The sequence below is a fragment of the Balaenoptera ricei genome, chromosome 4 (assembly GCF_028023285.1).
Source record: "Balaenoptera ricei isolate mBalRic1 chromosome 4, mBalRic1.hap2, whole genome shotgun sequence".
In the NCBI taxonomy this organism is placed as follows: domain Eukaryota; kingdom Metazoa; phylum Chordata; class Mammalia; order Artiodactyla; family Balaenopteridae; genus Balaenoptera; species Balaenoptera ricei.
The window spans coordinates 40157579-40184677 of NC_082642.1; the positions used below are offsets into that span (position 1 = coordinate 40157579).

The 27099-nt window shown below is 50.8% G+C and overlaps 2 protein-coding genes across 2 annotated transcripts; both read right to left on the minus strand.

Annotated features, from left to right (window-relative positions):
- Positions 1–816: 816 nt before the first annotated feature.
- Positions 817–6073, minus strand: LOC132364344 (double homeobox protein 4-like protein 4). Its single transcript, XM_059919961.1, has 5 exons — positions 6031–6073; positions 4142–4296; positions 2589–2709; positions 2027–2181; positions 817–1506 (listed from the first exon to the last, which is right to left on the minus strand). Exons 1-5 carry the CDS (start codon positions 6071–6073, stop codon positions 817–819), a joined length of 1164 nt encoding a protein of 387 aa, XP_059775944.1.
- A 3294-nt stretch (positions 6074–9367) lies between these two features.
- Positions 9368–11672, minus strand: LOC132364345 (DNA-directed RNA polymerase II subunit RPB1). Its single transcript, XM_059919962.1, has 3 exons — positions 10179–11672; positions 9704–9997; positions 9368–9481 (listed from the first exon to the last, which is right to left on the minus strand). The coding sequence occupies exons 1-3, from the start codon at positions 11670–11672 to the stop codon at positions 9368–9370; spliced, it is 1902 nt and encodes a 633-aa protein (XP_059775945.1).
- Positions 11673–27099: the final 15427 nt, after the last annotated feature.

A 27099-nucleotide genomic window follows, 5' to 3' on the forward strand; every position in this document is an offset into this window, starting at 1 on the left:
TCACCTGCCACGACGTTACGATGCCACAGGCATTTGGTTTTTCAGTTCCTTTGTGCATCGCTTTAGTTGTAACACGGCTTATCTTTTGAGAGGTGTGCGCGTGTAGTGTGTGGCCGTAGACAGACAATGAGAGAGAGAGAGGGACGGAGAGAGATTATTTGCCTGCATAATAAACTGGGCACAGTTGTTACTATGAACTCTGGCAATGAAAGTGTTTGCATAGTTCTGTCCTCGTGTGCAAAGGGCGATACCCTTAGGAACCCTTCCACACCATGCACCCAGAAACCAAGTGAAGGTTGTCACTGAGAGACTGTTTTCTTGATTCCACTAGGGTGTGTTTGTGGCTACAAGCTACGGGACTAGACAGGGGCGTCTGGACCACCTTCCCATGCTGTCCCAGGCCAAGGGAGGGATTTCACCTCCCCGAGGAAATGCGGGAGAATACAAAGCGACCAAAGCACAACGAAGAACTTGAACTGAGTGCCAAGATTTATTGATTGGATCAATGGAATGTCACATACAACGGGGAAATCCAGTTCAGCCTTGGGTCCTCCTCGTTGTCATTGGAAGGCTAGAATTCCTTGAGGCTTCAGAGGTGGTGTCCCTCCTGGTGCCCATGCTTCCTGACAGTCCGTGTGGAGCATGGCATTGCTCGTAGACACAACGCAGTTGCGGTCGACAGTCTTCTTGCCTTGGTCGCCCTGCCAGACACTATCATGAGCGTTGCTTGTTCCTTCTCCTTTCTCTCGCCCGTGGCTCTGCCTCCCAGGAAAGGAGGCTTGAACGGGGCTCGGGGGAAGGTCTTCCTACCTCCCCCTAAGCCTGTGGCACTGGGGAGCCTGGCAGCATGTCGAGCAAGGCCTGGAATTCTTCCTCGCTGAGGGGGGCTTCCAGGGTTGCGGCAAGTTCCTCTTCCTCTGCGTCCGCATTCGGAAAAGGGCCTGCCTTGTCCAGAATGTCCGCGTCTGACAAGAGTTCATCCAGGAGGCTTGAGGAGCCTGGAAGGGCTGAGTGCTGGGGCTGTTGCTCCAGCTGGGGAGATGTCTCTTCACTTGAGGTTGGCTGCTGCGGCCAGAAGTGTGTCTCTGGGGGTGCAGGCGGCAAGATGTCCCCCTGGGCAGGCTGCCCACTGGCGATGACAGCATGTGTCCCTTCGCCCCACGGAACTGTGACCGGAAGAGGCTGCGGGTACTGGCATCCCTGAAGTGCTGCCAGGCTGGGCTGGACCACGATGAACATCAACGGGTGGCCCACACAGCACCCAGAGGCAGCCCCTGGCACAAGAAAGGTGGGGGAGAAAACAGGAGTGGCCGCAGCAAAGGACTGCGTGCTCTCAGGTGCATGAGAGGGAGGATAACGATGAGAGCTGCTATGGACAGTGGGCGGGGGGCTTTGGTCCGACAGGGCAGTCACGGCTGATGTGGCATCTGGTCCTTCGGCCAGGGCATTCACAGGCCCACTAGCGCTCTGCTTTGGGTGCCGAGCTCTTCGGTTCTGGAACCATATCTAGGGAACCATATGGGGAGACAGGAACATTAGCAGCGCGACAGTCCAGATCTACTTGCCGCCGCCCCATCCCCGGCCGGCCCCGCCCCGGCCCGCCCTGCCCTGCCCTGCCCTGCCCTGCCCTGCCCTCCAATCTGTCAGGTCCATGGCAAGTACTGGTGGGCCTCATCTAAGGGCCATTTAACCTAGAGCTTTCGCCTTGGCTCTTGAAAATGCGGGAGGACGTCAGGGCAGCACAGGACCCACCCCACCCCTCCCCACCCCTGGCTTTGAGGAGAGCCGTCATTGACCGGCTACAACCTCAGGCCCCTCCCTGGCTGCCCAGGACTTCCATTGCCCTCTCCTCTTCCGGAAAGGGATGCCTTCAGATCAGCCCCCTTAGTGTATTCGTAGGATGAAGGGAACCTCCTCCCAATCCCCCCTCGCCAAGCCTACCTATATCCAGCAGCAACACGTCACAAGGTTTAACACTCCTTCCTCGTGGGAGAAGCCAAGTCCCACCCACTGGTGGAGAACTTACCTGGATTCGAGGTTCGGGAATTCCTGTCTGGTGAGCCAATTCTTCCCTGGCAGCAATGGATGGAAATCGATCCCTCTCAAAGGCTTGCACAAGGACCCTTGTTTGAGAAGGAGAGATGAAAGTCCTCTTTCGCCTGGCCTCTCTTCCCAAGCTTTCTGAAGAAGAACACACAGAGAAGAGAGGACATTCAGGCCAATTGCAGCACATTCACGGCAGATGCAGTGTGTGGTATGTAGGAAGTGGTATGTCATAGATCAAGATCGATACATCGATACGTCTTATTCAGTGCTACGTGAAAATGCCCCATGTGATGGAAGAAGGGATTTCTGCACATCCGGGCAGGTTCCGGACCCGAAGATTCCAAGCCTTCCCGGCCATGCATCTCCCCACCCTCCAACAGGGCCATGATGCTCCTGTGTGGAACAGGAATGGGGCAAGAAGCCAAGATATCATGGTTTCCTCTCTGAAGCGTTCCTGGCCTCCCACGGTCATCCACGTTCAGAGATGATTGTGTCTCAAGGGGATGCTCGGGGGAAAGGCCTTTGGATTGCTGGGTACTTACCTCGAGTCAAAGCCTGAGGTGGTGGCGGCCGCAGCGGCTGCGACTGCCCTCCTTTGAAGGCATTCTCCGACAGCAATCGGCTCTGCTTTAGGCGTCTTCTTCGTTGGTTTTGAAACCAAACCTGGGTACAAAGAAAGAAAGCCTTGTCACTCAATGCTCATGCACGTACTTCCAAGATCGATTGCAGGGATGCACCACAGAACAAACGCACAAACGCGCCAGCCAGCCAGCCAGCCAGCAACAAGCCGACTACTGGAGACCCAGTATGGCCCCTCTGCCCCCAGTGGAAATAGTTACGAGTCAAAGGGACTGAACTCTCACTGGCAGGTAGAATGTAGACTCCCACTTTCACCTCTGAAGAAGTGCACCAGATTCCAGAATACACAATCTGTGTCCGTGAAAATAATCCTTCCTCTTCGAGTCACCTTACTGGTGCCCAGAGTAATGACTTGTGACACAGGAGGAGACAATGCTTGCTTTCCCACAGTCAGAATGGGCTGGATAGCTACCTCTCTCTCTCTCTCTCTCTCTCTCTCTCTCTCTCCCCCGCCCCACCCCTCCTCATCAAAACTACCAGTTTCTCTCTGGGTCTTTTGGTCTCCGTCTACGATTCTCCGCATCTACCTGTTGACGTCTGTCTCTGTTGCCACCCGCCCGCCTGCCCACCTGCCTGCCTGCCTGCCTTCCCCTCTCTCTGTCTCTGTCCCAGGCTCTCAGGCTCAATCTCCTTTCCCTCATTTGCTCTCTTTGCCTCCCCTTTGGCACGGTCCATGCCCGATTCATGGTTCCCTGCCTCTCTTATGTCCCCACAGGCGGTACTGTCTCATAACACGCAATCATATCCATTAGCAAGTGCCCCCATGAAAACCACACTTCCCATGCTGCCTGGGAACTACTCATTGACAGTCACTTCTCAGGGACTACATGCCTCCATCACTCTTAGGTCAGGAGACTCTTATGTACCCGCTCCCCATCTTCAGAATATGTGTCCTTGTCTTCAACAGTGAAGCCGTGTGCATGCTACCTCATTCCCCGAGGCCGAAGTGCAGTGTGGACCTGTGCTTGTGTGCGTGTGTGTGTGCATGTTTTTAGACGTTTCTGACGGTGGTGTGTGGAAAATGTGACGCCCTGAGAAAACGTGTTCGTAGGGAAAGCCAATCAGTCTTTGGCGACGCTTTGTAAGGTCGCAGGCGAGGTGTTCCTACCTTTGGTGACTCCTCTCCAACCTGCCCAGAGAGGGAAGTCTTCAGCACGGCTAGTTCCTCGGAGGCCAGCCATCAAGGGAACACCTCCCTGGCACCACCAGGCCCTCCTGCTTCCTTGGCCCCTCGCCCTTTATTCTTGACCACCCATTTGAATGGACCTCTCGCCACACAGCTCAGTCTGGCCACGTTTTCCAAAGGGAGCCACCTTCCTTGCCAAGATTCGAGTCCCTGCTGTCTGGAGCACCCAGAAGAGGAAGCCCCAAGGGCAAGGACTCCAGCTGGCATAGGGCGACTTGCGTCTGGACATGGACCCCGAGAGGGAGGATGGATCGAGAGACTCGGACGTACCTGAATTCTGCTTTCTGGAATGCCCAGTTCTCGTGCCAGCCGTTCTCTGGTCGTTATCCCGGGGTAGGGGTTCTGTTGAAAGAGTGCTTGCAGGGTGTCCTTCTGACTCAGCCTCAGAACCAGCCTCCTCCTTCGAGATGGTCTTGAGAGTCGGCCTGTGGGAGAGAAAAGGGGGAATGTGTCAGGGGCGAATCCATGGAGGTGCAAACCAATGGTACCGGCACAGCGCTGGTCTTTGTGCCACGTGAAAAATCTCTAAGCCAGGGGAAGACTCTGCATTTGGAACAACCGTGGGCACACCCTGAAAGCCACGCTGAGTGGGACTCTGTGGGCTCAAGCTAAGCTGAGGGTCAAGGCTAGGGGGATCCCCCCACCACTCGCCAAGGATCCACAGGGCGCCATGCAAGCAGAAGGGGAAAGCCCTAGAAAAACAGGCTAACGTGACCAAAATGGGTGGAAGGATTGTCCACCTGTGGAGGCCTCAGAAAGTCTTGATGGCTCCTACCAGATTTACCTTGACCTCTATGCTAACGAGAGGAGCCCGGCTTCTGGCCTGTCATACGCACAGGGCACATCCGCTTTCACTATTTGAAAGGAAATGAGACGAAAGCCAAACGAAGCCAGACAAACACACAAGCCAACCCCAAACACAGAACTCACTAGGAGATTGTTAAGAAGACCCAATTTTTTGAGATAAGGACCAACGTGGGGCCCCGTCTGATGGCGCCCACCCACCCACACACCCACAACAGCCCAGTATTCTTCGGAAGATGAGTTTCCCTTTCCAGGCACCAAGGTCTTGCTGACTCGCCCTGTGTGTGTGCTATTCTTTCAGTTGGGCAGCCTTGAAGGGCTGCCCCCATCCCTGTCCTATTTGAGGTTGCGTCTTTCTGGTGGCAAGGGAATAGATGGGTGTTTGTTTCCTGCCTTCTAAGGCGGGAGCCGGGTGTGATGGCCAGGGTGGGTGTGGTTTCAGGCACGTCCTGCACATCCTTGAGATTTGAGTTTCCTGAACTCTCTCCAACTCTAGGACAACACCAACCCTTCTGCAAGGGCCACCCGCTCTAGCAGCTGGCAGCTGGTGACGTAGGGTCGTCTCCAGGTCTCGCGCTGGAAGGAGACAAGGCAAGGCAAGGGTTTCGGACCCCCAACGGGGACTTCCTTTAAAAGCGCCCTTCCTTCCTGCCAGCTCCAAGGAAAATCTTTGGAAAGCACTCAAGGAACGAACGTGTCACACTGCGGATTTTGCCTTTCCAGAGGCTCCTGCACTGGCTACCTTGGAGTCCAATGAGAGACAGTTCGAGTGCTCCTGGAATCTCTGTTTCCCAGGCTCTAGCTTTCAGTTGTGCTCAAAGAAAAACTCTCTTTTTCTTCTATTCTTAATACATACTGGATGTGGATTCTTTCCATGGACACCATGGAAGTTAACCAGTTCAAATGGAACACGAAACCAAAGAGAGCAAATCCGTAACAACAGCAAGAATAGAACATGGGAAACCAACTCAAAATCCCAAACACGGTCAACTGGAAAAGAGTGTCAGTTTAGTTGGGAACGTTTTCAAACACTCGTGTTCCGTTCAGTGCAACCACAGGCTGGGATTTTTGGTAGAGAAGCCATTGCCAGGCAACAGGCCTACCTACTTCCATGTCGATTTCAAGAAGGAAAACAAACGAACCATCAAACCAGAAATATGTACGTGAATTGCCCAAACCAAGGTGCATCCTTTTGCCCAACTGATTCCAGAAACATGTCCCAGCATATCTGTCCGTGCCAATTAGTGGTCATTGGGAAACTTCAACCTTCGTGGTGATCAACCCTTGGGGTGGGGAGGTGCATGAGTGTATTTGGAGGACCCAACCCCAGAGCCCAGATGCTGAGGGCAACGTACCTGTGGAGGTGCTGTATGTGCCGGACGAGCTCGACGAATCCATGGTGGGAGACCCACACGGATGGCATGGAAGCTGCTGGCCAACTGCTCAGTGCTGAGAAGCTCAGGATTTATAATGGATGAGGATGCCCCGCCCCTATTTATGTAAATAGCCGCAGATGGTGGGGAACCCTTCCTTGCAAATTGAGAACCTGGAAGGAATCCCGTGAGGCAAGTGGGCGTTGGAATGGAAGGCCTGTTCGGAGGCTCCCAGGTCCCTTTGAAGCTGCCGCCCTCGTCATCCTTTCCCAGAATGCTTGGGGTCCAGTGCTCTCTCGTTTTCACACCTTTTCACATTCCACACATAGTTTTGCTCTCCGTGGAATTCCCCAACTCTGAGTCCCTCACGCTTAGCTGTGTCACTGTACTTTCCAAAATGGAGAGAGAACCTGGAGCCTAGCTTTCCTCGAGTACGTTTCCCACTTCGTTCATCACCACCAGGACGTCATTGCCTCCCACTCTTAAAGCATTTCCTTGGCTGGGGTTTGAGTTCCCGATAATTCACACACTAAGCTTGACTGCTTATCTAGGGTCTACCCATGGTCCTCAACAGTTCGGGACTTTTTCAGAGGTACCCTGAAACCCACCCCCTTGCTCACATGCCATGGAGAGACCAGAGAAAGGGGCAGGCCACACGTGTAGGTTTCACAAGCCAAGGAACTTAATTTCAGTGCTTGTCCTTGGCGTCCACAAGACGAAGTCGGGTTCACTTTCACTGGTCAACTGGCATCTGGAAGAAGAAGAAGAGAGGAAGAAGAAGAGGAGGAGGAGGAGGAGGAAGAAGAAGAAGAGGAGGAAGAAGGAGAGGGATATGAAGCAAGTTATATGATGGATGATGACACAGCTTGGTTTGAAAGGAATGCTTTGGATTCCAAATACAACCATCCCAACATTTTCGGGGCGTTTGCGCTGCAGAGAATTGAAAACTTAGAAGCAAACAAACAAAACAACCACACAGAAACACAGAACCATCTCTAATGTGTTCTTCTGCCACCACGTGGATTAACATGAGGACAGTGAGCTTATTTAGAAACAGTGGGGAATTGGAGTAATTACACCACTAATTCGTGAAAATATGGCTGGGGCGTGTGTGTTTGTGTGATCTGTGTGTTTGATTTTCTGCATCCACCCACTAAGGGCGGTTGTCGGGTGGTCCCCGTGGACGGATGCCACCGGAGCTAGTAGGAGTCTGCAAGTCTCAGGAGGCCCAGGAGTATGTCCTGAGGAGGTGCAGGTCCTCGTCCCTTGTCCTCAAGTGCCAGAGATCAGAGGGGGAGGGGGGTGACCATCTTGTTGGATCAGGGTGGTTTTTCCCGAGAAGGTGGAAGTTTTGGCTGAGATAATCACGGAAACATGGGATTTGCTGGCTCCTCCCAGAAGGCACGGGCTTCCAGAATTGGACCGGCTCCCTCCTGGACAATCCAGGTGGGGTAAGGTTGCTTGGGAGAGTAGAAGCTTTGATCAGCATGGCAGCCAGGACATCCTGAGAGCCCGCAGGTGTGTTTATGCACAGTCCACCAGTGGCCTCCCTGTGGACGTTCCGCTGCCCGTCCCTGGGCTCTGAGTTTTCGCTGGAGCAGCCAGCATTGAACCCCCAAGATGGTAAAGCCACAGCTCCTAGCTCTAGCTAGCGTCTGTGCAAGTCCTGCCACCCACAAGGATCTCAGTGTTTCCCGGCACACTGTGACCCAGTGTTCCTCCCGCCCTCTTGAAAGCACCATCTTTTCCATAAGCTGTCTCTTACCGCATCTCCAGTCATACTTGTCCTGACGCTACCGTGGCCAGATTGTTTTCCCAGAAGCCCTATGCCACCTGTATGGCCCTTGAAACTGACGTTTCCTTTCTGCCCAAGGGAAAGAAGGAGAGAGAGAGAGAGAGGAAGAGAGAGACAGAGAGGGAGAGAGACAGAGAGAGAGAGACAGAGAGAAAGGGCTGTATATTGCTCTAGAGCTCTGGAGAAAGGGGAGCCTAAGACAGAGGAGTGACTGGGAGGGAGCTGAGGACTAGATGTGTCTGCAGAGATATACACACTATAGAGCTAGAGACCCGGATGCAGTTGTAGCTAGAGACTCAGATACATCAGTGTATACACATTCAAGTGGCAACTCTCAGATTATTTTCCTACTTCGTGCTGCTGACACACCCATGCTGGACATTGGGAGCACGGATTGAGCCAATCGAGAATCACTCAACACAGAGTGTACGAGGCACATGTGTTGGAAAATATTTTTGAAAGAAGCAGTGGCAGAGATCACCTTCCACGACGTGAAGATGCCACAGGCATTTGGTTTTTCAGTTCCTTTGTGCATCGCTTTAGTTGTAACACGGCTTATGTTTTGAGAGGTGTGCGCGTGTAGTGTGTGGCCGTAGACAGACAATGAGAGAGAGGGAGGGACAGAGAGATATTGTTTGCCTGCATAATAACCCGGGCACAGTTGTTACTATGAACTCTGTCAATGAAAGTGTTTGCATAGTTCTGTCCTTGTGTGCAAGGACGAGGCCGTTGAGGAACCCTTCCACACCATGCACCCAGAAACCAAGTGAAGGTTGTCACTGAGAGACTGTTTTCTTGATTCCACTAGGGTGTGTTTGTGGCTACAAGCTACGGGACTAGACAGGGGCGTCTGGACCACCTTCCCATGCTGTCCCAGGCCAAGGGAGGGATTTCACCTCCCTGAGGAAATGCGGGAGAATACAAAGCGACCAAAGCACAATGAAGAACTTGAACTGAGTGCCAAGATTTATTGATTGGATCAATGGAATGTCACATACAACGGGGAAATCCAGTTCAGCCTTGGGTCCTCCTCGTTGTCATTGGAAGGCTAGAATTCCTTGAGGCTTCAGAGGTGGTGTCGCTCCTGGTGCCCATGCTTCCTGACAGTCCGTGTGGAGCATGGCATTGCTCGTAGACACAACGCAGTTGCGGTCGACAGTCTTCTTGCCTTGGTCGCCCTGCCAGACACTATCATGAGCGTTGCTTGTTCCTTCTCCTTTCTCTCGCCCGTGGCTCTGCCTCCCAGGAAAGGAGGCTTGAACGGGGCTCAGGGGAAGGTCTTCCTACCTCCCCCTAAGCCTGTGGCACTGGGGAGCCTGGCAGCATGTCGAGCAAGGCCTGGAATTCTTCCTCACTGAGGGGGTTTCCAGGTTTGCGGCAAGTTCCTCTTCCTCTGTGTCCAAATTCGGAAAAGGGCCTGCCGTGTCCAGAATGTCTGCGTCTGACAAGAGTTCATCCAGGAGGCTTGAGGAGCCTGGAAGGGTTGAGTGCTGGGGCTGTTGATCCAGCTGGGGAGATATCTCTTCACTTGAGGTTGGCTGCTGCGGCCAGAAGTGTGTCTGGCGGTGCAGGCGGCAAGATGGCCCCCTGGGCAGGCTGCCCACTCGGACAGACAGGGTTCCTCTGAGCAGCTTCATGCTGTTTGGAAAGGGTAATGAGAGACCATGTGAAGGATGGGCGGGCTAGGTTGTGGGGGGGCAGCGGAGAGGGTGATGCAAAAAAAAGTATCGTCCTGTCTTCTCTGCTCACACCACACCCCCCACCCCTACGAGGTCCCCTAGAAGCCAGGAGATGATTCTAGCCAGGAAATGAGCCCATGCCGGTGGCCGTGTGGGGTGGCGGGGTGGGGGATGGGGTCACCGCTGTCTGCAGTGTCGCCCACAAGGACACCAGCAGGCTGGGGGTGCTGGCCGTATGGCCCTGGGAGTGGGAGTGTGAGAGGGTCCCGCCGATAAGCGCAAGGGTGCTGAGGACGGCCTTGAGACCGTTCTCTCTTGAGAGCCAGTGGGTGACAATAGCAAGGTGAAGGGCAAGGGTGTGTGTGCCCTCGGGATGCACGAAGGTCTCTTCCACGGGGAGGTGTGTGACAGTGACTGCCGCCGTGGAGAAACAGGCAAGACCCAGGCTCCTGTGGGCTCGGCCTTTTGCCCACGCCTGGGGTCAAGAAACCACAAGGGAGAGTGTCAGTGAGGCCATGGGTGTATCCCAGTGTGAAACCAGGTGAGTATGGGAACCCTCGAAAATATCCGGGAGCCACTGCTGGATAAAGGGGAAACGAAGGGGAGTAAAGCTCTGAGGTCTGTGAGCTGACAGGGCTTTCCGGTCTGGGACGTGCCAACTCGGGCAGAAATTTGGGGGTGGTGGGAGAGGAGCGGGGGGCCACGAGAGAGTCCCATGGGCCTGTGGGTGAGCCCAGGGGAGACCCAGTGGAAGAGATGGGGGAGGTCTGCCAGGGATTAGTGGTGCCCCGGGGGCTCGATTCAGTCCCCCACTGGGGCGAGGAGCCGGGGGCCACGGGGGAAGCCAGTGGAGACTCCGCGCAAGAGATGCTGATGGGTGAGTAGCTAAGGGCCGAGGCCGAGCCCAGGGGAGTCGCCGCGGAAGAGATCGGGGAGGTGTGCCAGGCAGCAGTGGGGCCCCGGGGGCTGGCTTCGGTCTCCCGCCATGGTCTCGGAGGGGTGTTGGGCGAGCAACCGGGGCCCACGTGTGAACCCAGGGTAGACCCCGCGGAAGAGACACTGATGGGCGAGTAGCTCAGGGCCGAGGGCGAGCCCAGGGGAGACCTCACGGAAGAGATGCTGATGGGCGAGTAGCTCAGGTCCGAGGGCGAGCCCAGGGGAGACCCTGCGGAAGAGATCGGGGATGTGTGCCAGGCAGCAGTGGGGCCCTGGTGGCTGGCTTCGGTCTCCCGCCATGGTCTCGGAGGCGTGTTGGGCGAGCAACCGGGGCCCACGTGTGAACCCAGGGTAGACCCCGCGGAAGAGACACTGATGGGCGAGTAGCTCAGGGCCGAGGGTGAGCCCAGGGGAGACCCCGCAGAAGAGATGCTGATGGGCGAGTAACTTAGGGCCGAGGGCGAGCCCAGGGACCACCCCGCGTACGAGGTGCTTATGGGCGAGTAGCTCAGGGCAGAGGGCGAGCCTACGGGAGACCCCGCGGAAGAGATCGGGGAGGTGTGCCAGGCACCAATGGGGCTCCGGGGGCTGGCTTCGGTCTCCCGCTGGGGTCTCGGAGGAGTGTTGAGCGAGCAGCCGTGGGCCACTTGAGAGCCCAGGGGAGACCCCACGGAAGAGATGCTGATAGACGAGTAGCTCAAGGCCGAGGGCGAGCCCAGGGGAGACCCCGCCGAAGAGATCTGGGAGGTGTGGCAGGCACCAGTGTTGCCCTGGGGGCTGGCCTCTTTTTCCCGCCGGGGTCTCCGAGGGTTGGTGGGAGGCGAGTAGCTTCGGGCCGGTGGGGAATCCCTGAGGGCTGGGCATGAAGGACTAGGCGATGACGGTACGAACATGTGGTACATTATTGAGAAGCCGGGTGACAGTGAGGAAACCACGAGGGAAGAAGTTGGTGTCGAGTCCATGGAGTCTCGTGACTGTCCCCTGTGCTCTTTAGGGGGGAACGGGAAGTCGAAGTCGTGCGGTAGAGGTAGAGGTGAAGCTGGGGTGGTCGCCCTGGGAAAGGATGGAAATTCCACCTGGAGAGTCCCAAGTGAGGAGTCCCTTCCTGAGCCTGAGAGGCTGGAGGAGTCCAGACCATCGTTTGGGCTGTCAAGGCTGGGGGATCCCTCAGGGGTCGAGAAGGACATGGGCCCTGTCTCCTCAGATGCAGACATGGTGAAGAAACCTGCTGCTTTTAGGACACCCTGTCCCCTCCTCTGAAAACAGGAATGGGGGACGGGGTGGTGGGGTGTGTGTGTGTGGGGGTGGGGGTGAGGGGTGTCTTGTGGGGAGAGAATGCGTCCTCCACAGAGACGCAGATATGAACAAAGGAGACAGACAGAGATTTCAGGTACCAAAGCGTTCGGTCCTTCTGTCTTGGGAATGGGCTTCCAGGTCGCAGGACGCTGTCAGCACCGGGCACGCGCAGAAGTTCAGACCAACGGATCTGTCCTCCTCTGAGGCGCTGTGCACAGAGACCCGCTGGGTGAGGCTTTAAATAGCTTCGCTGGAGGTGTGGGCGGGGATTGAGAGGGGAAGAGGCGGAGCTTCACCGCTCCTTCCACCGGCCCGCCCCAGGTGTGTGAACCTCTCTCTGCCACAGAGAAAAGGACTCTCTTGATTAGAGAGTGGGCTAAAATGGTCCGCAACTTGAAGGCAAAGGGTGCAGAATGGTTTTGGCTACGGATGTGGCCATGTGGGTTCAGCCAGTGGGGATGGGAGTGGGAGATGTTGATAATGGGGCAGGGTAGGCTTGTGTGGAGCGGGGATCTAGAAAAGCAATCTCAGTACCACCACCCCCTCACCCCACCGCAACCTACCCCCAGCCCACCCCAGCCCACTGTGCTAACTAGTAAGGTTAAAGGGCCCCACAGACATTTTAGTGTTTGTTTTAAGAAAAAACCCGAAAAAAACCTAGAGAGAAAGTTTCATTGGGGGGGAAGTGTGCTCACGGGGTGAGAAGAGTGCTGTCTGTGTGTGTGTGTGTGTGTGTGTGTGTGTGCGTGTGCGTGGGTGGGTGGGTGTGGAGCGGATGTTGCTCTGGAACAGGGGAGGAAGGTACCGAAAATGCAAAACAATCGGTCGACTTTTGCAACCAAATGAAGAGTGGAAGCACTGCATGATCACCCAGCTTGGGCACAGGTCAGGGATTTCCTCCCAAAGACTTGAAAAGAGGTAGCACCTTGAAGTGATCGCAGCTCTGCCATGTACACCGCACAACTGATCGCCAAGAGTCAAGATTTGGCAACCACGTCTAGTGTCCCGGGAAAGATGCCTGGACACCGACAAGCTGGTATGTCTGAATTATGGGTGGAGCGTGTGTATGGAAGAGAGAGGTAAAGGTAGACTGTTGTGTGAAGCCATTCTTCTATTTTAATAGTACGCCTACGTGAGACTATACAAACATGTATAGACATCCAGTAGGCCGTTCCCCCTACCCTACACAGGTCAGGAAATAAATTGAGGGGATAAGGTGAACAGCAAATGTATAGGAATCCAACCTGAAATTCAGCTGATTCTCCCACCGCTTATTGGGTTCTAAAAAAGGCAGGTGCTGGAAAACTCCCCTGACTTCTAAAGGCTTTAAGGTCAAGTGATCTCCCTGAGTCTTTCTCACCCTGGGAATTTTATCTCTCACCTTTTTGGCCACACCCCCCTACATCCTTACATCAAAGGATGCGACTGCAACTTGTGATGTAGTGTTTTCAAGCATTTCGGCCTTCTGCGGACATATTTTTAGCACTATATTTATTTTCGGAAAGAGCAACTTAATTTTTTTTTCTTCTGAAGTCCACAAGGTTTATCTTGGAAAAGCACACAGAACGTAATATGGAAAAGTATACAGAATGTAGTAATATTTACTATTTAATAAACATTCCTTGGGGTGTATTTCCTAGGGCCCCCCTTCTTTCCGTATATTGCTGCAAACAGCAACATCACCGAGGTCCGCGCCACACCTACTCTCCACAGAGAGCAGAGAATGCAATAGAATTGGGAAGGAAAAGGAGGGGTGGGGGTGGGGTCATAATACAATGACAGGATTCCTTCATGTAATATTTTTCGTACAGGCATTGGAACCTCAAAGAGCGTATGGCCACTTCTGAAAAACAGGCTTTCCCCTGTGAGAAGAGATGAGTTCTATTCCTCCTCCACTAGACTGGTAGAAGCTTCGTGGCTGGGTATTCGAACTCTTTCATGTTTTTCATCTTTTATGTGGGTGTGCGATTGATCATGAATCCCAGTGGTGATGTCAATGTCACGTTGTCCAGTTGCTCGGCCATCTTCGTGAACTACATCGCCTGCAGAAAGATGTACCTTAATCCCTCTCTGTTTCAGAATTCCCTTGAAATATAAAGGATCTCTCCCATCACAATCTTGCATGCTCACCCAAATTCAACTCAAGAAACTCCGGGAGTGGAACACAGCGTCAGATGTGGTACTATTTCTAGAGGAAAAGACAGGCTATATACACAAGGCTTCCTATCCTTCCCAACCCGTGGATCCGGGCGTCATGAAGAATGGATTATAATGCCTAGGCAGAAGGGGCAGTTTCCCCCGTGGAAGTCCTCACATGTAAATTTTCATTTCAATTCCCCATGCTTCGGGAGGCAGAGACTCCTCTTTGGGCTCAGTGCCTTTGCACCCCGTAGGAGCACGACCTTGGCTGTAAAATGGGGGGGGGGAGGGGCAGGCAGGGGAGAATTGCTGTAAAATAACAGATTTTAAAATATCCATGTAATAATAGCCATCATCTTTGTATGTGTATATAATAGGTATGTGGTTATGGATGTCTTACCTCTCTATCTATCTTTGTATATATACATGTACCTATCGAACTCCCTAATTTCTTTTTTCTTCGTCCCCTACACTTCATGGGTTCTAGCTCACTCCCCTTTCAATAAGGTCAAATAAATTTGACATTAGTCTAAATGCCATCCCCTACTTTTCCATAGTTTCTAAGTATACTGAAATTTCCCATTCTTCAGTATCTTTGTTTCTGGCTCACAAGATAAACCAGGAAGCAGGGAGAGAGATCTCTATTATTTAGAGGGTAGGGGGCCCATAAAACAAGAAAAATTGAAAAAACTAAAAGTAGATTGAACGTTTCATGAAAGAACTCAAATTACCAAAAAACAATTTTAAAGAGTCACAGGGCTGAATTCTGCATTCCTACTGGGAGTGTTCACAAAGGAAGTGCCCCATGAGAAATGGAGGATGACAGGATGATACCCGAAGCAACGTTGTTGGGTGTGAGTTTGTTCGTTTGATTCTTTGTTTGCTTTTGTTTTGGCTTTGTGCGAAAAAGAGAAATTCAAATACAGTTCTGTTATAGAAATGAAACTTCCAGACTACTATTCCAGCGATTCCTCTGTAAATCAAAGGGCATTTACTCCATTGCCTGAGGACAACCTCACACCTCACACCTCACTCCGTATATTGAGTATTGTTTTACTTCCCTCAGGAACAATGGGAAGAAACGTGAGTGCTGGACAAACTCCACTGGACACGGTGCAGACCCCACAGGACTGGAGAAGGAGTTCCTCGTCCCGCTGACTTTTATAGGGCTTTAAGGTCACGTGATCTCCGATCTCCTGGAGAATTTCTCATCCAAGGAACCTTAACTCTCACCTTTTTGCACACCTTAACATCAAAGAATGAGACTGCATTTTGTGTGGCAGTGTTTTTCACAACCTTTAGGCTTTGGCGGACAGCTGTATCTCTTTTTATCCGTAGGTTTATTTCTGGAAATAATCAGAAATAGCCATTTAATCAGTTTTCCATACGCGTTTTTTTTTTCCTGAATTCCCAAACTTCATCATGGTTAATATATCCGTAACGTGATATTTACTGCGGACGTCCATCGAAGTGTGTTTCATGTGGCCTCCATTACCGCGAATGGAATTGACCTTTGGGGTGCCTTCCCACCAGGTTTCTCCTCTGTCAAGTGGCTCTTCTGCTCTTGGTCGTTCACAAAGTACTCGTCAGGGTGAAAGCTGGACAGGAGGTCAGCAGGGAAATACAGACCTCGTGAGAGTGTCCCTTCTGGGGATGTTGATTGGCGGGATGCATTCTCACTAGGGGAATGGCTCGAATTCTTTCTTTCCTTCTCATGGGATTAGGTCCCACTCCACGGTACTGGGGGAGGGCAGTGGAACACTCTTCATCTCACGGATGTTTTCACCGCCACATCTAGATCGTGATGGACTCCCAGAAGGCCCTCCGTCGTGGAACTCCCTGGGTTATTCGCCATCACCAACCGAAAGCATCCTTTAGAATTCTCCAACGACCCAAGTGTGGGTGAGTTGGTGCCCCTTCCAGCCGGAACCCGTGTCCCTCTCCTTCTGAAAAGAGACAGTGTTCCTCCTAGCAGCTTCATGCTGGTTGGAAAGGGTGATGAGAGACGATGGGAAGGAAGGGCGGGCTAGGGAGTGGGGAGGCAGGGGAGAGGGTGATGGAAAAAAAAGAATCGTTCTGTCTCCACTGCTCACACCACGCCCACCACCCCCACGAGGTCCCCTAGAAGCCAGGAGATGATTCCAGCCAGGAAACGAGCCCATGCCGGTGGCCATGTGGGGTTGCGGGGTGGGGGATGGGGTCACCGCCGTCTGCAGTGTCACCCACAAGGACACCAGCAGGCTGGGGGTGCCGGCCGTATGGGCCTGGGAGTGTGAGTGTGAGAGGGTCCCGCCGATAAGCGCAGGGGTGCTGAGGACGGCCTTGAGACCGTTCTCTCTTGAGAGCCAGTGGGTGACAATAGCAAGGTGAAGGGCAAGGGTGTGTGTGCCCTCGGGATGCACGAAGGTCTCTTCCATGGGGAGGTGTGTGACAGTGACTGGCGCCGTGGAGAAACAGGAGAGACCCAGGCTCCTGTGGGATCGGCCTTTGGCCCACGGCTGGGGTCAAGAAACCGCAAGGGAGAGTGTCAGTGAGGCCATGGGTGTATCCCAGTGTGAAACCAGGTGAGTATGGGAACCCTCGAAAATATCCGGGAGCCACTGCTGGATAAAGGGGAAACGAAGGGGAGTAAAGCTCTGAGGTCTGTGAGCTGACAGGGCTTTCCGGTCTGGGACGAGCTGACTCGGGCAGAAATTTGGGGGTGGTGGGAGAGGAGCTGGGGGCCACGAGAGAGTCCCAGGGGGCTGTGGGTGAGCCCAGGGGAGACCCAGTGGAAGAGATGGGGGAGGTCTGCCAGGGATTAGTGGTGCCCCAGGGGCTCGATTCAGTCCCCCACTGGGGCGAGGAGCCGGGGGCCATGGGGGAGGCCACGGGAGACCCCGTGGAAGAGATGCTGATGGGTGAGTAGCTCATGGCCTAGGGCGAGCCCAGGGCGAGCCCAGGGGAGACCACGCGGAAGAGATGCTGATGGGCGAGTAGCTCAGGGCCTAGGGCGAGCCCAGGGTAGACCCCGCGGAAGAGATCGGGGATGTGTGCCAGGCAGCAGTGGGGCCCCGGAGGCTGGCTTCTGTCTCCCGCCGGGGTCTCAGAGGTGTGTTGGGCGAGCAACCGGGGCCCACGGATGAACCCAGGGGAGAGCCCGCGGAAGAGATGCTGATGGGCGGGTAGCTCAGGGCCGAGGGCGAGACCACGGGAGACCCCCGGAAGAGATCGGGGAGGTGTGTCAGGCACCAGTGGGGCCCCGGGTGTGTGGTAGAGAAATGCAACGTCAATAAAGATGTTGTCAAAAGTGAAACCTGGAGGCTTCCAGACCCACCCCCAGAATGTGACAGCAGAGGTATGGGGTCGGACAGGACCTGTGCCTCTGAAAGCCCCATGTGTCCGACCAGGTGGTCTGAGGGCACCTTGCGAAATTCTCCATGTGGCATCAGAAGCGTGGGGCGCTAGTGTGGCCAGGCCTCAGGCACACAGGCTGGATTCTGTGGCCTTGCTGTCCTCTCTTAGGGTCTGTGGCATCGCCTCCATAGAAGGTTGTGGGTCAGCTTGAAGCCCGGTTCCCTCTTCTGCACGTTTCTTCTTTCTCTCCCAGCGGTGGTGCCGGCCGAGCTGTGCCACAGCAACCAAGGCAAAAGGGTCATGCACGGAATGACTGAGAACTTTGACCAGGTGCCGTGGGCTCCTCAGAGGCAGTGACCCAGGACTGAGGTCCCAGAGCCTCCTTCTGAGTGTCGTGGCCCCGCTGCCCCTCTCACGGGAGTTGTTGTCAGGCTTGATGGTTGAAGCAGCCATGGTATCGAGATTTCACTGGTAGAAACTATTCCTTTTCTTCCCTGGGAGAAGCAGGCCTCTTTCCACTTTGTTGGGGAGACCCCCTTTTTAATAAAGAAAAATGATAAGCTGTAAGTACATATTAAGGATTAGGTTATATACATGTAAAGAATAATCGTAAACATCAAGAAACAGAACATGATGAGTGGACACCCAGGAGTGCCCTTCCCTCGTCACAGCGTCCTCCCCACCGTGAGGTAGCTGTTCTTCTGATTTTGTGTCCGTGACTTGTTCTCATAGTTTACGCCCAGGCATGCATCCCTCAATAACGCAGCCCAGCTTTGCCTAGTTCCAAAGTCTGTAAGTGTGTGTACCGTGCTTGCTGCTTTATTGTTCTTGACGGCTCAGCCTTGTGTCCATGAGATTCTTTCATCTTGTGAATATGGTTTTTTTTTTAAAAAATTTTTATAGTTTTACTACCTTTAAACAAAATGTACTCCATTGCTGTGGAATATTCCTTCATAGGAGCGTGCATGGTTCATTTCTGCATCCGCTTGTGGTGGCCTTCAGGTTCTTTCAGGTTTGGATCCTGTGGCTGTGGAGTCCACGTCCGTGTGTCCTGGTGCAGGGCTGGGGGGTTTGTGTTCAACTGGGAGGAGCACTGTGGGTCTGTGTGCACGGACTTCGCTATCTGAGGCCCGATTGTTTCAGAAGTGGTTGCATCCCCCCCGCTGCGTACCAGGCTTTCCATTGCTCCACATCCTGCTGATATTTGATACTATGTCTTTCATGTCTGCCATTCTGGTAGTGTATGCACAGTATTTTTCTTATGGCTTTAATCCCTCGGTTGTTAGTGAAGTTGTGCATCTTGTGGTATTCATGGACTATTTCCTGTTGTTTTTAAAAAAGTTTTAAAAATTGTGGTCAAATACACATAACATAAAATTTACTATCTTAACCATTTTTAAGTGCACATTTCAGGGTCAAGAAGTAATTCGCACTGTTGTGCAAACCTGACCGCCATCGTCCTCCAGAACTTTTTCATCTTGCAAAATGGAAACAGTCCCCGTTAAACACTCACTCCCCATTGTCCCTCCCTCAGCCTCTGGCACTCAACATCGTACTTTCTGTCTCTATGCTTCTGACTGCTCTAGGGGTCTTGTATGAGTGGATCAAGCACTGTTTGTTTTTTGTGTCTAGCTTACATCACTGAGCATAATGCCCTCAAGGTTCATCCCTTCTGCAGCCTGTGTCAGAATTGCCTTCCTTTTTAGGCTGAATAGCATCCCCTTGTATTGATGGACCGTGTTTTTCTTCTCCATTCATCCATTAGTGGACACATGTAATAGCTACATTCATTTCTCCTGTCATAATATTTGTGGAATAACGTCAGAAAGTCCTATGAATCAAAAGTCATTTGCCATTAACTTTTTTCTTAAACTTTTTGTTGTGGAAAACATCAAGGCTAAGAAAAGGGAGAAATACATGTCAGCTTCACTTGTGTTCAGGAATTAATGCTTTACGGATTCCCTTTATTCCCTGTGCGTGTGCTGTGCGTGTGCATGTGCCTGTTTGCATACCTATGCTGTGCACGTGCATAGGTGTGTGCACTTGCACACGTTAGTGTGTGCACGGGCATATGCGTGCATGTGTGTTCACATGCTAGTGTGTGAATATATTTGTGCTGTGCACGTGCGTATGTGTGTGTGCTGTGCCTGCCTGTGCGCACACCTGTGTGTTTGCTGGAACCACTTGCAAGTTGGCTGCAGACTGAATTGTGCCCCAGATATATCCGCACGCAGCTGCTCTAACAATCCTGCGTAGCCCCGTAAAGGTCACAGATCTCAGGGATTTAAATGGATGGAGCAGGATGTCCTGACACAGAGTGTGTCTTCCAATGACTGTCACTGTCTCAGTAACATCCTTCACACCTTCTTTAAGCCCCATTCAGGGTCCAGTTTTGAATGTCCTGTCTACTGATTATGTTTAGAGCTGACCATGTGTTGTCTATAATAAGATTTAGACCTGACCATGTTCTGTGTACGCTGGGACTATGGACACCTGGGTAGAGACACGGCCTGGCCTCAGTGCTGGGAAGCTCCGTGCCTGCATCTGAAGGTCAGTGCTTAGATGTCTGGGGTCTGGAGCTGAGGTGGGCTTGTCTACGTAACAGCCTCTCTTCTGAGTGTGGTGACCTGGTCCTCCCAAGGGTCAGTGCTATGGTCGGGGCCTTAGTCTTAATCCCTGCAAGGTTCACCTTCCCTGGGGCTCGTGGAGAATCCTCAGGAGGGCTACCTGGCAATAATTCCAATTTACCAGCACGTGCATGGTGCATAGGGAAGCAGGTTTAGCTGGTGAATTGATTGCAGGGCACGCAGATCGGGCAAAAGGCCGATGGGTGACAGCTGAGGCTGCTGCTGAGCTCTCCCTCCAGTCTACCGTCCCTACTCAGCAGAGTCCAGAGCTGCCCCTCGGCTTTCAGCCCTGCTGTCCTGTGAGTTTTCTCAACATGTAAGCGAGACGAGAAAGGACTGAGGCTGCCAGCACCAGGGTCGTGTGTTCAACTCTAGCATGAAAGCTTTAAAAACAGTTAAAATCACACAGAACCAAAGTGAGAAGAGGAGGACTCCTCTGGGACAAGTGTGGGGAAAGGAGGCCCACTTGACACTTTTTCCCATCCCAGGAGGTCCCAGGGACCCAGCTCGTTTCCACATTGGGGGAACCCCCTGCAGAGCCATGGTGTCCTGACCAAGGGGACTTGTGACCCCAGGTGCAGGGTCTGAGGTGAGGTCACCCTGGGACTGTGGACATGTGACCCAGGTGGAGGGGTCTGGGGAGGAGGGGTCACCTGGTGAGAGAGAACGTGTGACTTTAGGTGCAGGGTCTGGGGAGGTGGGTCACACTGGTGAGTGTGGATGTGTGGCCCCAGGTATAGGGTGCGGGGACTGTGTGGGTCTCACCACACCTGCATGGGTCAAGATCACATGTACGGGGAGACCGCATATGCACTCTTTGCCTCTTTTCCTCAAAGGGGAAATCCCCTTTGAGATTTCCAACCTCTGCATTAAGGGTGTTGCCCTGATTAACCTGTGGTTCCTTTTCTTCTCTTAATCTTGTCACAATCATATGAGGTCAGGCATGTTTGAGTGGGTTGCTCCTCTGTGTTCTGGTGAGTGACAACACTTGGTGGTATCATATTAATATCATAGCATATCGTATATCTAATCTGTGGGGGTCACCGCTGCCTGGGTCCCCTGGACAGAGGTCAGGTGAGCACAGACTAGCCCCCCCTAAGAATGGTCTCCCACGTGCTCTGTGAGGGTACCATGATGGCCCCTAAGGTAGGGGACTGTGTCTGGGCCTCAGACATTTGTGATGAAGGGGAGTCGAAATGGAATCTCAATTAACAAGACATTATTTTAAGAATTTATTTTAAGTGAGATAAAACACACGTCACATACCCTTTACCATCATCACCATTTTAAGTGCACGTTTCTGAGGCATCAGATATTTTCACTTTCTCGTGGAGCCATCACCACCATCCCTGGAACTTTTCATCTTGCAAAACCAAAATTCCACAACCATGAAAGTCTCACTCCCCATTCCCTCCCACTGCCCCTGGCACCGATATCCACTTCAGTCCCTGAGTTCTCGACTCCAGGGCACCCACTGGAGTGGAATCCTGCAGTGTTTGCTGATGGGTCATTTTGGAAGAGCTGACTTTCAGTCTGAAGCTCTGCCTGTTTGCATCTGAAGAATCTGCATTTAAGGAGAGGGTGTATGAGGAAGGGGGTGTATGCGGGACAAAGGTGTCCGGGGTGCAGGTGAGCCAGGACCTGACCAGCTGCCTTTTGGGTCCTCTGGTCCCGTCTCTTGGGCTGTGCCTCATCTGCATCATCACTGTCCCCGCTGGCACCGCTGGGGTGTTGTTGTCTGAGAGAGATTCCCCTGGTGCCCCTGCTCTCCTCCCCTCCTCCTGCTGGTTGGGGAGGGAACTGCTTGCTGTGTGGTCTCTACTCCTGAGGCACGAAGGACCCTGTAGCATGGACCTGCAGAGTGTGGGGTGTGGTCCCAAGAGCATGGGGCCCACATAGGACACAACATCGGGGCGTGACAAGTATTAGGGCTGCCTCATCACTGACAGGGAATGTTGCCCAGATCCTGCTCGGGAGGGCGTGGTGGGTGGCCTGGGACCCTAGAGGCCCCATTCCTATCCTGGAGCTTGGAGAGTGCATCCCCATGGGCTCCAGATTCACCCCATATCTCAGCCGTATCCCTCTGTCCTGTCTTTGAAGTCAGGAAAATGAGCTCTCTTGTCCACACCATAGGCCTGGTCCTGTTGGTATTAGGATTCTTTCAGCTAGGCGTCCTGGGATAGCAGCTCTTTTTAGGCCTGAGAAGGAACAACTCAGGAGTGTACAACAATTTCAGATGAAACTAGTATTCAATGACTATCTCTAACTACTCGGTTGTTGACTTCTATTAGTCATTATTCTCCTGGTTTTAGCTGTGATGTGGGGATTACAGAGGAGTCAACATTTAAATCTTCATCATCTGTGTATTTGTAGCTTCAGTATCATTACTGACCCATAGTTTTTTATGGTTTGGGAAGAGTTATTGATTTCATGTATCATGTAAAGGATTCATAATGATGATAGGGCAATTAAGATTACAATAATAGCTAGTAAATTGTTCACATTTTCTCTACCTGTGCATCTATTGTATGCATGTGAGTTAGTTTAGATGTCAATATTAGGGAAATGATATAGAGGACTAGAGAACTTATTTTAAAAATCACTATTAATGTGTGATGATGAAAATGTAAAAGTTCTTCCTTAATCGGTGATGTTGTACCTTGAGAGCCTAGATGAAATTGATATGCCTTAGTGATATACAGGATTTTAGCCTATGATTTAACTTTGACAAAGCTACATCACTTTTTACTTTTATCTCATTTATTGAGAAAGACATAATTGTTACGGTGTTGGCTTGAAACTGGTTGAGAAGGACTTGAGTCCTTCCTTATTTTACATTTGCATAGGTAGGATCTTGAAACATAGGATATGGTGGAGGGCATTCGTGTAACCATTCTAGGTTAGAAGTAGCAATTTCCACTGCTAAGACTTCTTGTTTAGACGCAAATGCTTTTCAAAGTGTGAAGATTATTAGCATTACTGCTGCTACTGAGGTGAATGAGCCTGAAGACAAAATATTTCATGTTGTGTGAGCCTCAGGGTACTCAGACTAACGTAGTGACATCCCTGAGAGGCCACGAAAGTGCTGCAGGAAGTCGTATTTACTACTACAGATATACTTGTGAAGTGAATTTTTGCTCATGCTGAGTTAACTGTATAACCTGAGAATAGTGGGAATCAGTGTAGGAAGCCTCCTATAATAGTGAAGACTGCTCCCATGGACATTAGGTCATGGAAGTGTGCTACTACACAGTATGTATCCTGGAGGACAATGTCTGGGGATGAGCTGGCTAAGATGATTCCTGTCAAACCACCTACTGTAAAAAGAAAAAGTAAAGCCTAAAACTCATAGTATAGTGGGAAGTCATATAATATTACCTCCGTGAACAGTTGCTAACCAGGGACTTCCCTGGTGGCGCGGTGGTTAAGAATCTGCCCTGCCAATGCAGGGGACACGGGTTCGAGCCCTCGTCTGGGAAGATTCCACATGCCGCGGAGCAAAAAGCCCATGCACCACAACTACTGAGCCTGCCCTCTAGAGCCCGCAAGCCACAACTACTGAAGCCCACGCGCCTAGAGGCCGTGCTCTGCAACAAGAGAAGCCACTGCAATGAAAAGGCCACGCACCGCAATGAAGAGTAGCTGCCACTCACCGCAACCAGAGAAAGCCCACGCGCAGCAACCAAGACCCAATGCAGCCAAAAAAAAAAAAGAAAAGAAAAAGAAAAATTAAATAAAAAGTTGCTAATCAGCTAGATACTTTTACTCCTGTAGGGATAGAAGTAATTACGGTAGCTGAAGCAAAGTACACTCCTGAGTCGACAGCTATCCCTATGGTAAACATATGATGGGCCCACAAGAGAACTCCTAAAAAACCAGTGGACATGACTCATACTATTCCCAGATAGCTGAAAGGCACTCTTTGTCCTAAATAGTATGTAATGATATGTGAGTTTATAACAAACCCTGGTAGGCCATGAATACAGACTTCAGGGTGAGCAAAGAATCAAAATAGGTGTTGGTATAGGATTCAGTCTCCTCCTGCAGGGTCAAAGAAAGTAGTGTTTAGATTTCTATCTCTTAACGGTATGGCAATTCTGGCTGCTCAGACTGAGAGTGGTAATTATAGTAATATGGCTATAGTTGGGGAAGATTAAACAAATAATGGTGTTTGGTATTGGGATATGACTGCTGGTTTTGTATTAAAGACTGTAGTAATAAAAGTAATAATACCAAGAATTGAAGAGACATCTGCTAAATGTAAGGAGAAAACAGTTAGGTCGACAGAGGCTCCTGCATGGGCCAGATTGCAGGCTAGAGCTGAATACACGGTTCCACTGGTACCAGAACCAGCTTCTACTACTGGTGATATGAGTAGGAGTAAGAATGATAGGGGAAGTAGTCAAAAGTTTATATGATTTATTTGGGGAAATGCTACTTCAGGTGTCCGAGTTATTAGTGGCCCAAGTCAGTTTTCAAAGCCTGCAATGATAATGGGTACAACTATAAAGAAAATTATTACAAGTGCAGGGACTGTTATGACTACCTTACAGATTTGGGCATCTCCAAGTAGCACTCCAGGTTAGCATAGCTCAGACTGGATTCATATACTTAAGGTGCTGCCTGCTACTCCAGCTCAAGCACCAAATAGTAAATATAAAATGCCGATATCTTTGTGATTTATTGAAAATAATCAGCAGTGTATGAACAGAGGTAAAATGACTGAGTTAGCATTCGACTGTAAATCTAAAGACAGAGATTGAGCCCTCTTTCTGGCAAACCCTGTGGTGAATCAACAAATTGAATTGTAACTTGAGAGAAGCAGCTTCAATTTTGCCGGTGATTTTCCTGCCTTTTTCTTCTTTTTTTCTTTCTCAAATGAAGGAGAAGTAGACTGAAGCCAGTTGACTAGAGGATTTGACTGTTAACTAAAGTTTCCTGGGGTTAAAACTCATCAGTCTCGTAAAGATTTGGCTTAAATACAATGTTTGCTTTACATTCAATTGATGTAGAATAAAGTCTTGCAATCCTTATTTTTAGGAATTAAGTAAATTTTACTTGTTTAGGGTTTTGAAATCTCTTGGTCTGAACTAACCTAAATTCCTAGTCCAGCACCAATAGAATGGGTGTTGTGTGTAGTAATCATATGGGTATTAGGATTGGTAATGATAGGAAGGTTATTTCTTTGTATGTTCAAATTGTTTTGTGTTTGTGTTGTTCAATGAAGGGAATATAGTTATTGATGTGGATTATGTTAGCTGCAAGTAGAAATATATGCTGAGGACTGCTATGATGGCTATTAGTGTTGGGAGAATGATGTTGTCATTTTTGTTATCTCTTGGATAATTATTCATTTGGGTCAAAACCTTGATAGTGATGGGCTATGTCCTAATGACACTATAATGGTGAGGAAAAGGATTGTGATGGGAGGTGTTTTATCACATGTGTGTGATAATGATACTCTTGTAGTACATGATCTGGGCATAAATAAGAAGAAGATAGTGTTGTTATGACATAAATTAGTATGTTTAGGATTGTTATAATCTGAATATACATTATAATAGCTGTTATTCATCCTATATGGGCAATTGATGAGGAGGGTGTAATTCTTTCCAGGTGAGTATGGCGAAGTCTGCCTCAGCCTCCAGCTATGATTTATAATATCACTATGATTAATAGTATATTTAGGTTGATGGATGGTGACATGTGGTATAAAACTGATAGAGGTGCAATTTTGTGATGTTGATAGCATCAGGTCTGCTGTTCACGGGGTGCCTTGTGTGACTTCAGGTACTCAGAAGTGAAATGGGGAAAGTCCTACTTTTGTGACAAGGGCGATTGTCATGAGGATGGATGCTGCTGGATTAAAGGTTTTTGTTATTCATTGTGTTCTTTGACCAGAGTATATTAGATTAATGATAATAGCCATTATAAGTATTGATGTGGAGGATTGTTTTAGGAAATATTTGTTGGATGCTTCTGTAGCTTATGGGTTCATGTTTTTTATTAAAATGGGGATACCATTAACCAGTGTGAGCTTGTTATACAATTATATTTCCTGAGATAATGGTCAGTAGAATGATAGTAAAAACAATGAGAGTTTATTAGCACAGGAAGGATATACAAAAACATTTTGGGGGTATGGGCCTGAAGCTTACTTAGAGAGCCTTACTATATAGCATGTGGTGTAATGTGGTAGCATGGAGAATGTAAAATTCTTAGGAAGAATTCAATTCCAGGAATAAGAGCATTGAAACCTCTATGATTTACTCTATCAAAGTAACTGTTTTGTCAGACATATTTCTTAAGTTTGTGGTGGGTGGCCTGGTATGATGACAGGTAGTGAAAACTCTCATATACATAGGGCTAATGTTAGTAGTAAAAAAACTTTTTATAAGAGATGTATATGTTGATCATATCAAAATTGTGGGTAGGATGCTCAAATTCATAGAAAGGAGATTTTTAGATGCGTTTTAATGATGACTTGGGCTGTATATAATTCTGGCACCTAGGTATTGTTGAATGCTCCTAAAAATAGATTGTGGTGGAAATGTTTATTATAGGGAAATTGACATATTCTCTAGGAAGGATGGGGTGAATGGGCCTGCTACATTTTCTACATTGAAGACATATACAGGTTTTGATTCTACTTCTGTTAAATCAAGTGGGGCTTCATTGGATTTCTGCTACTGCGGAGATAATCAAATTCTGGGTAGGGGTCAGGAGAAAATTAGTCATAGGTGTTCTTGTGTAATAATTATTGTTGGGAGGAGGGGCAAGATGGCGGAAGAGTAAGACGCGGAGATCACCTTCCTTCCCACAGATACAGTAGAAATACATCCACACGTGGAACTGCTCCTACAGAACACCCACTGAACGCTGGCAGAAGACGTCAGACCTCCCAAAAGGCAAGAAATTCCCCCTGTACTTGGGTAGGGTAAAAGAAAAAAGAAATAACAGAGACAAAAGAATAGGGACGGGACCTGCACCAGTGGGAGGGAGCCGTGAAGGAGGAAAGGTTTCCAGGCACTAAGAAGCCCCTTCGCGGGCAGAGACTGCGGGTGGCAGGGGGGGAGCTTCGGAGCCGCGGAGGAGAGCGCAGCCACAGGGGTGCGGAGGGCAAAGCGGAGAGATTCCCGCATGGAGGATCGGTGCCGACCAGCACTCACCAGCCCGAGAGGCTTGTCTGCTCACCCGCCAGGGCGGGCGGGGGCTGGGAGCTGAGGCTTGGGCTTCGGTGCTG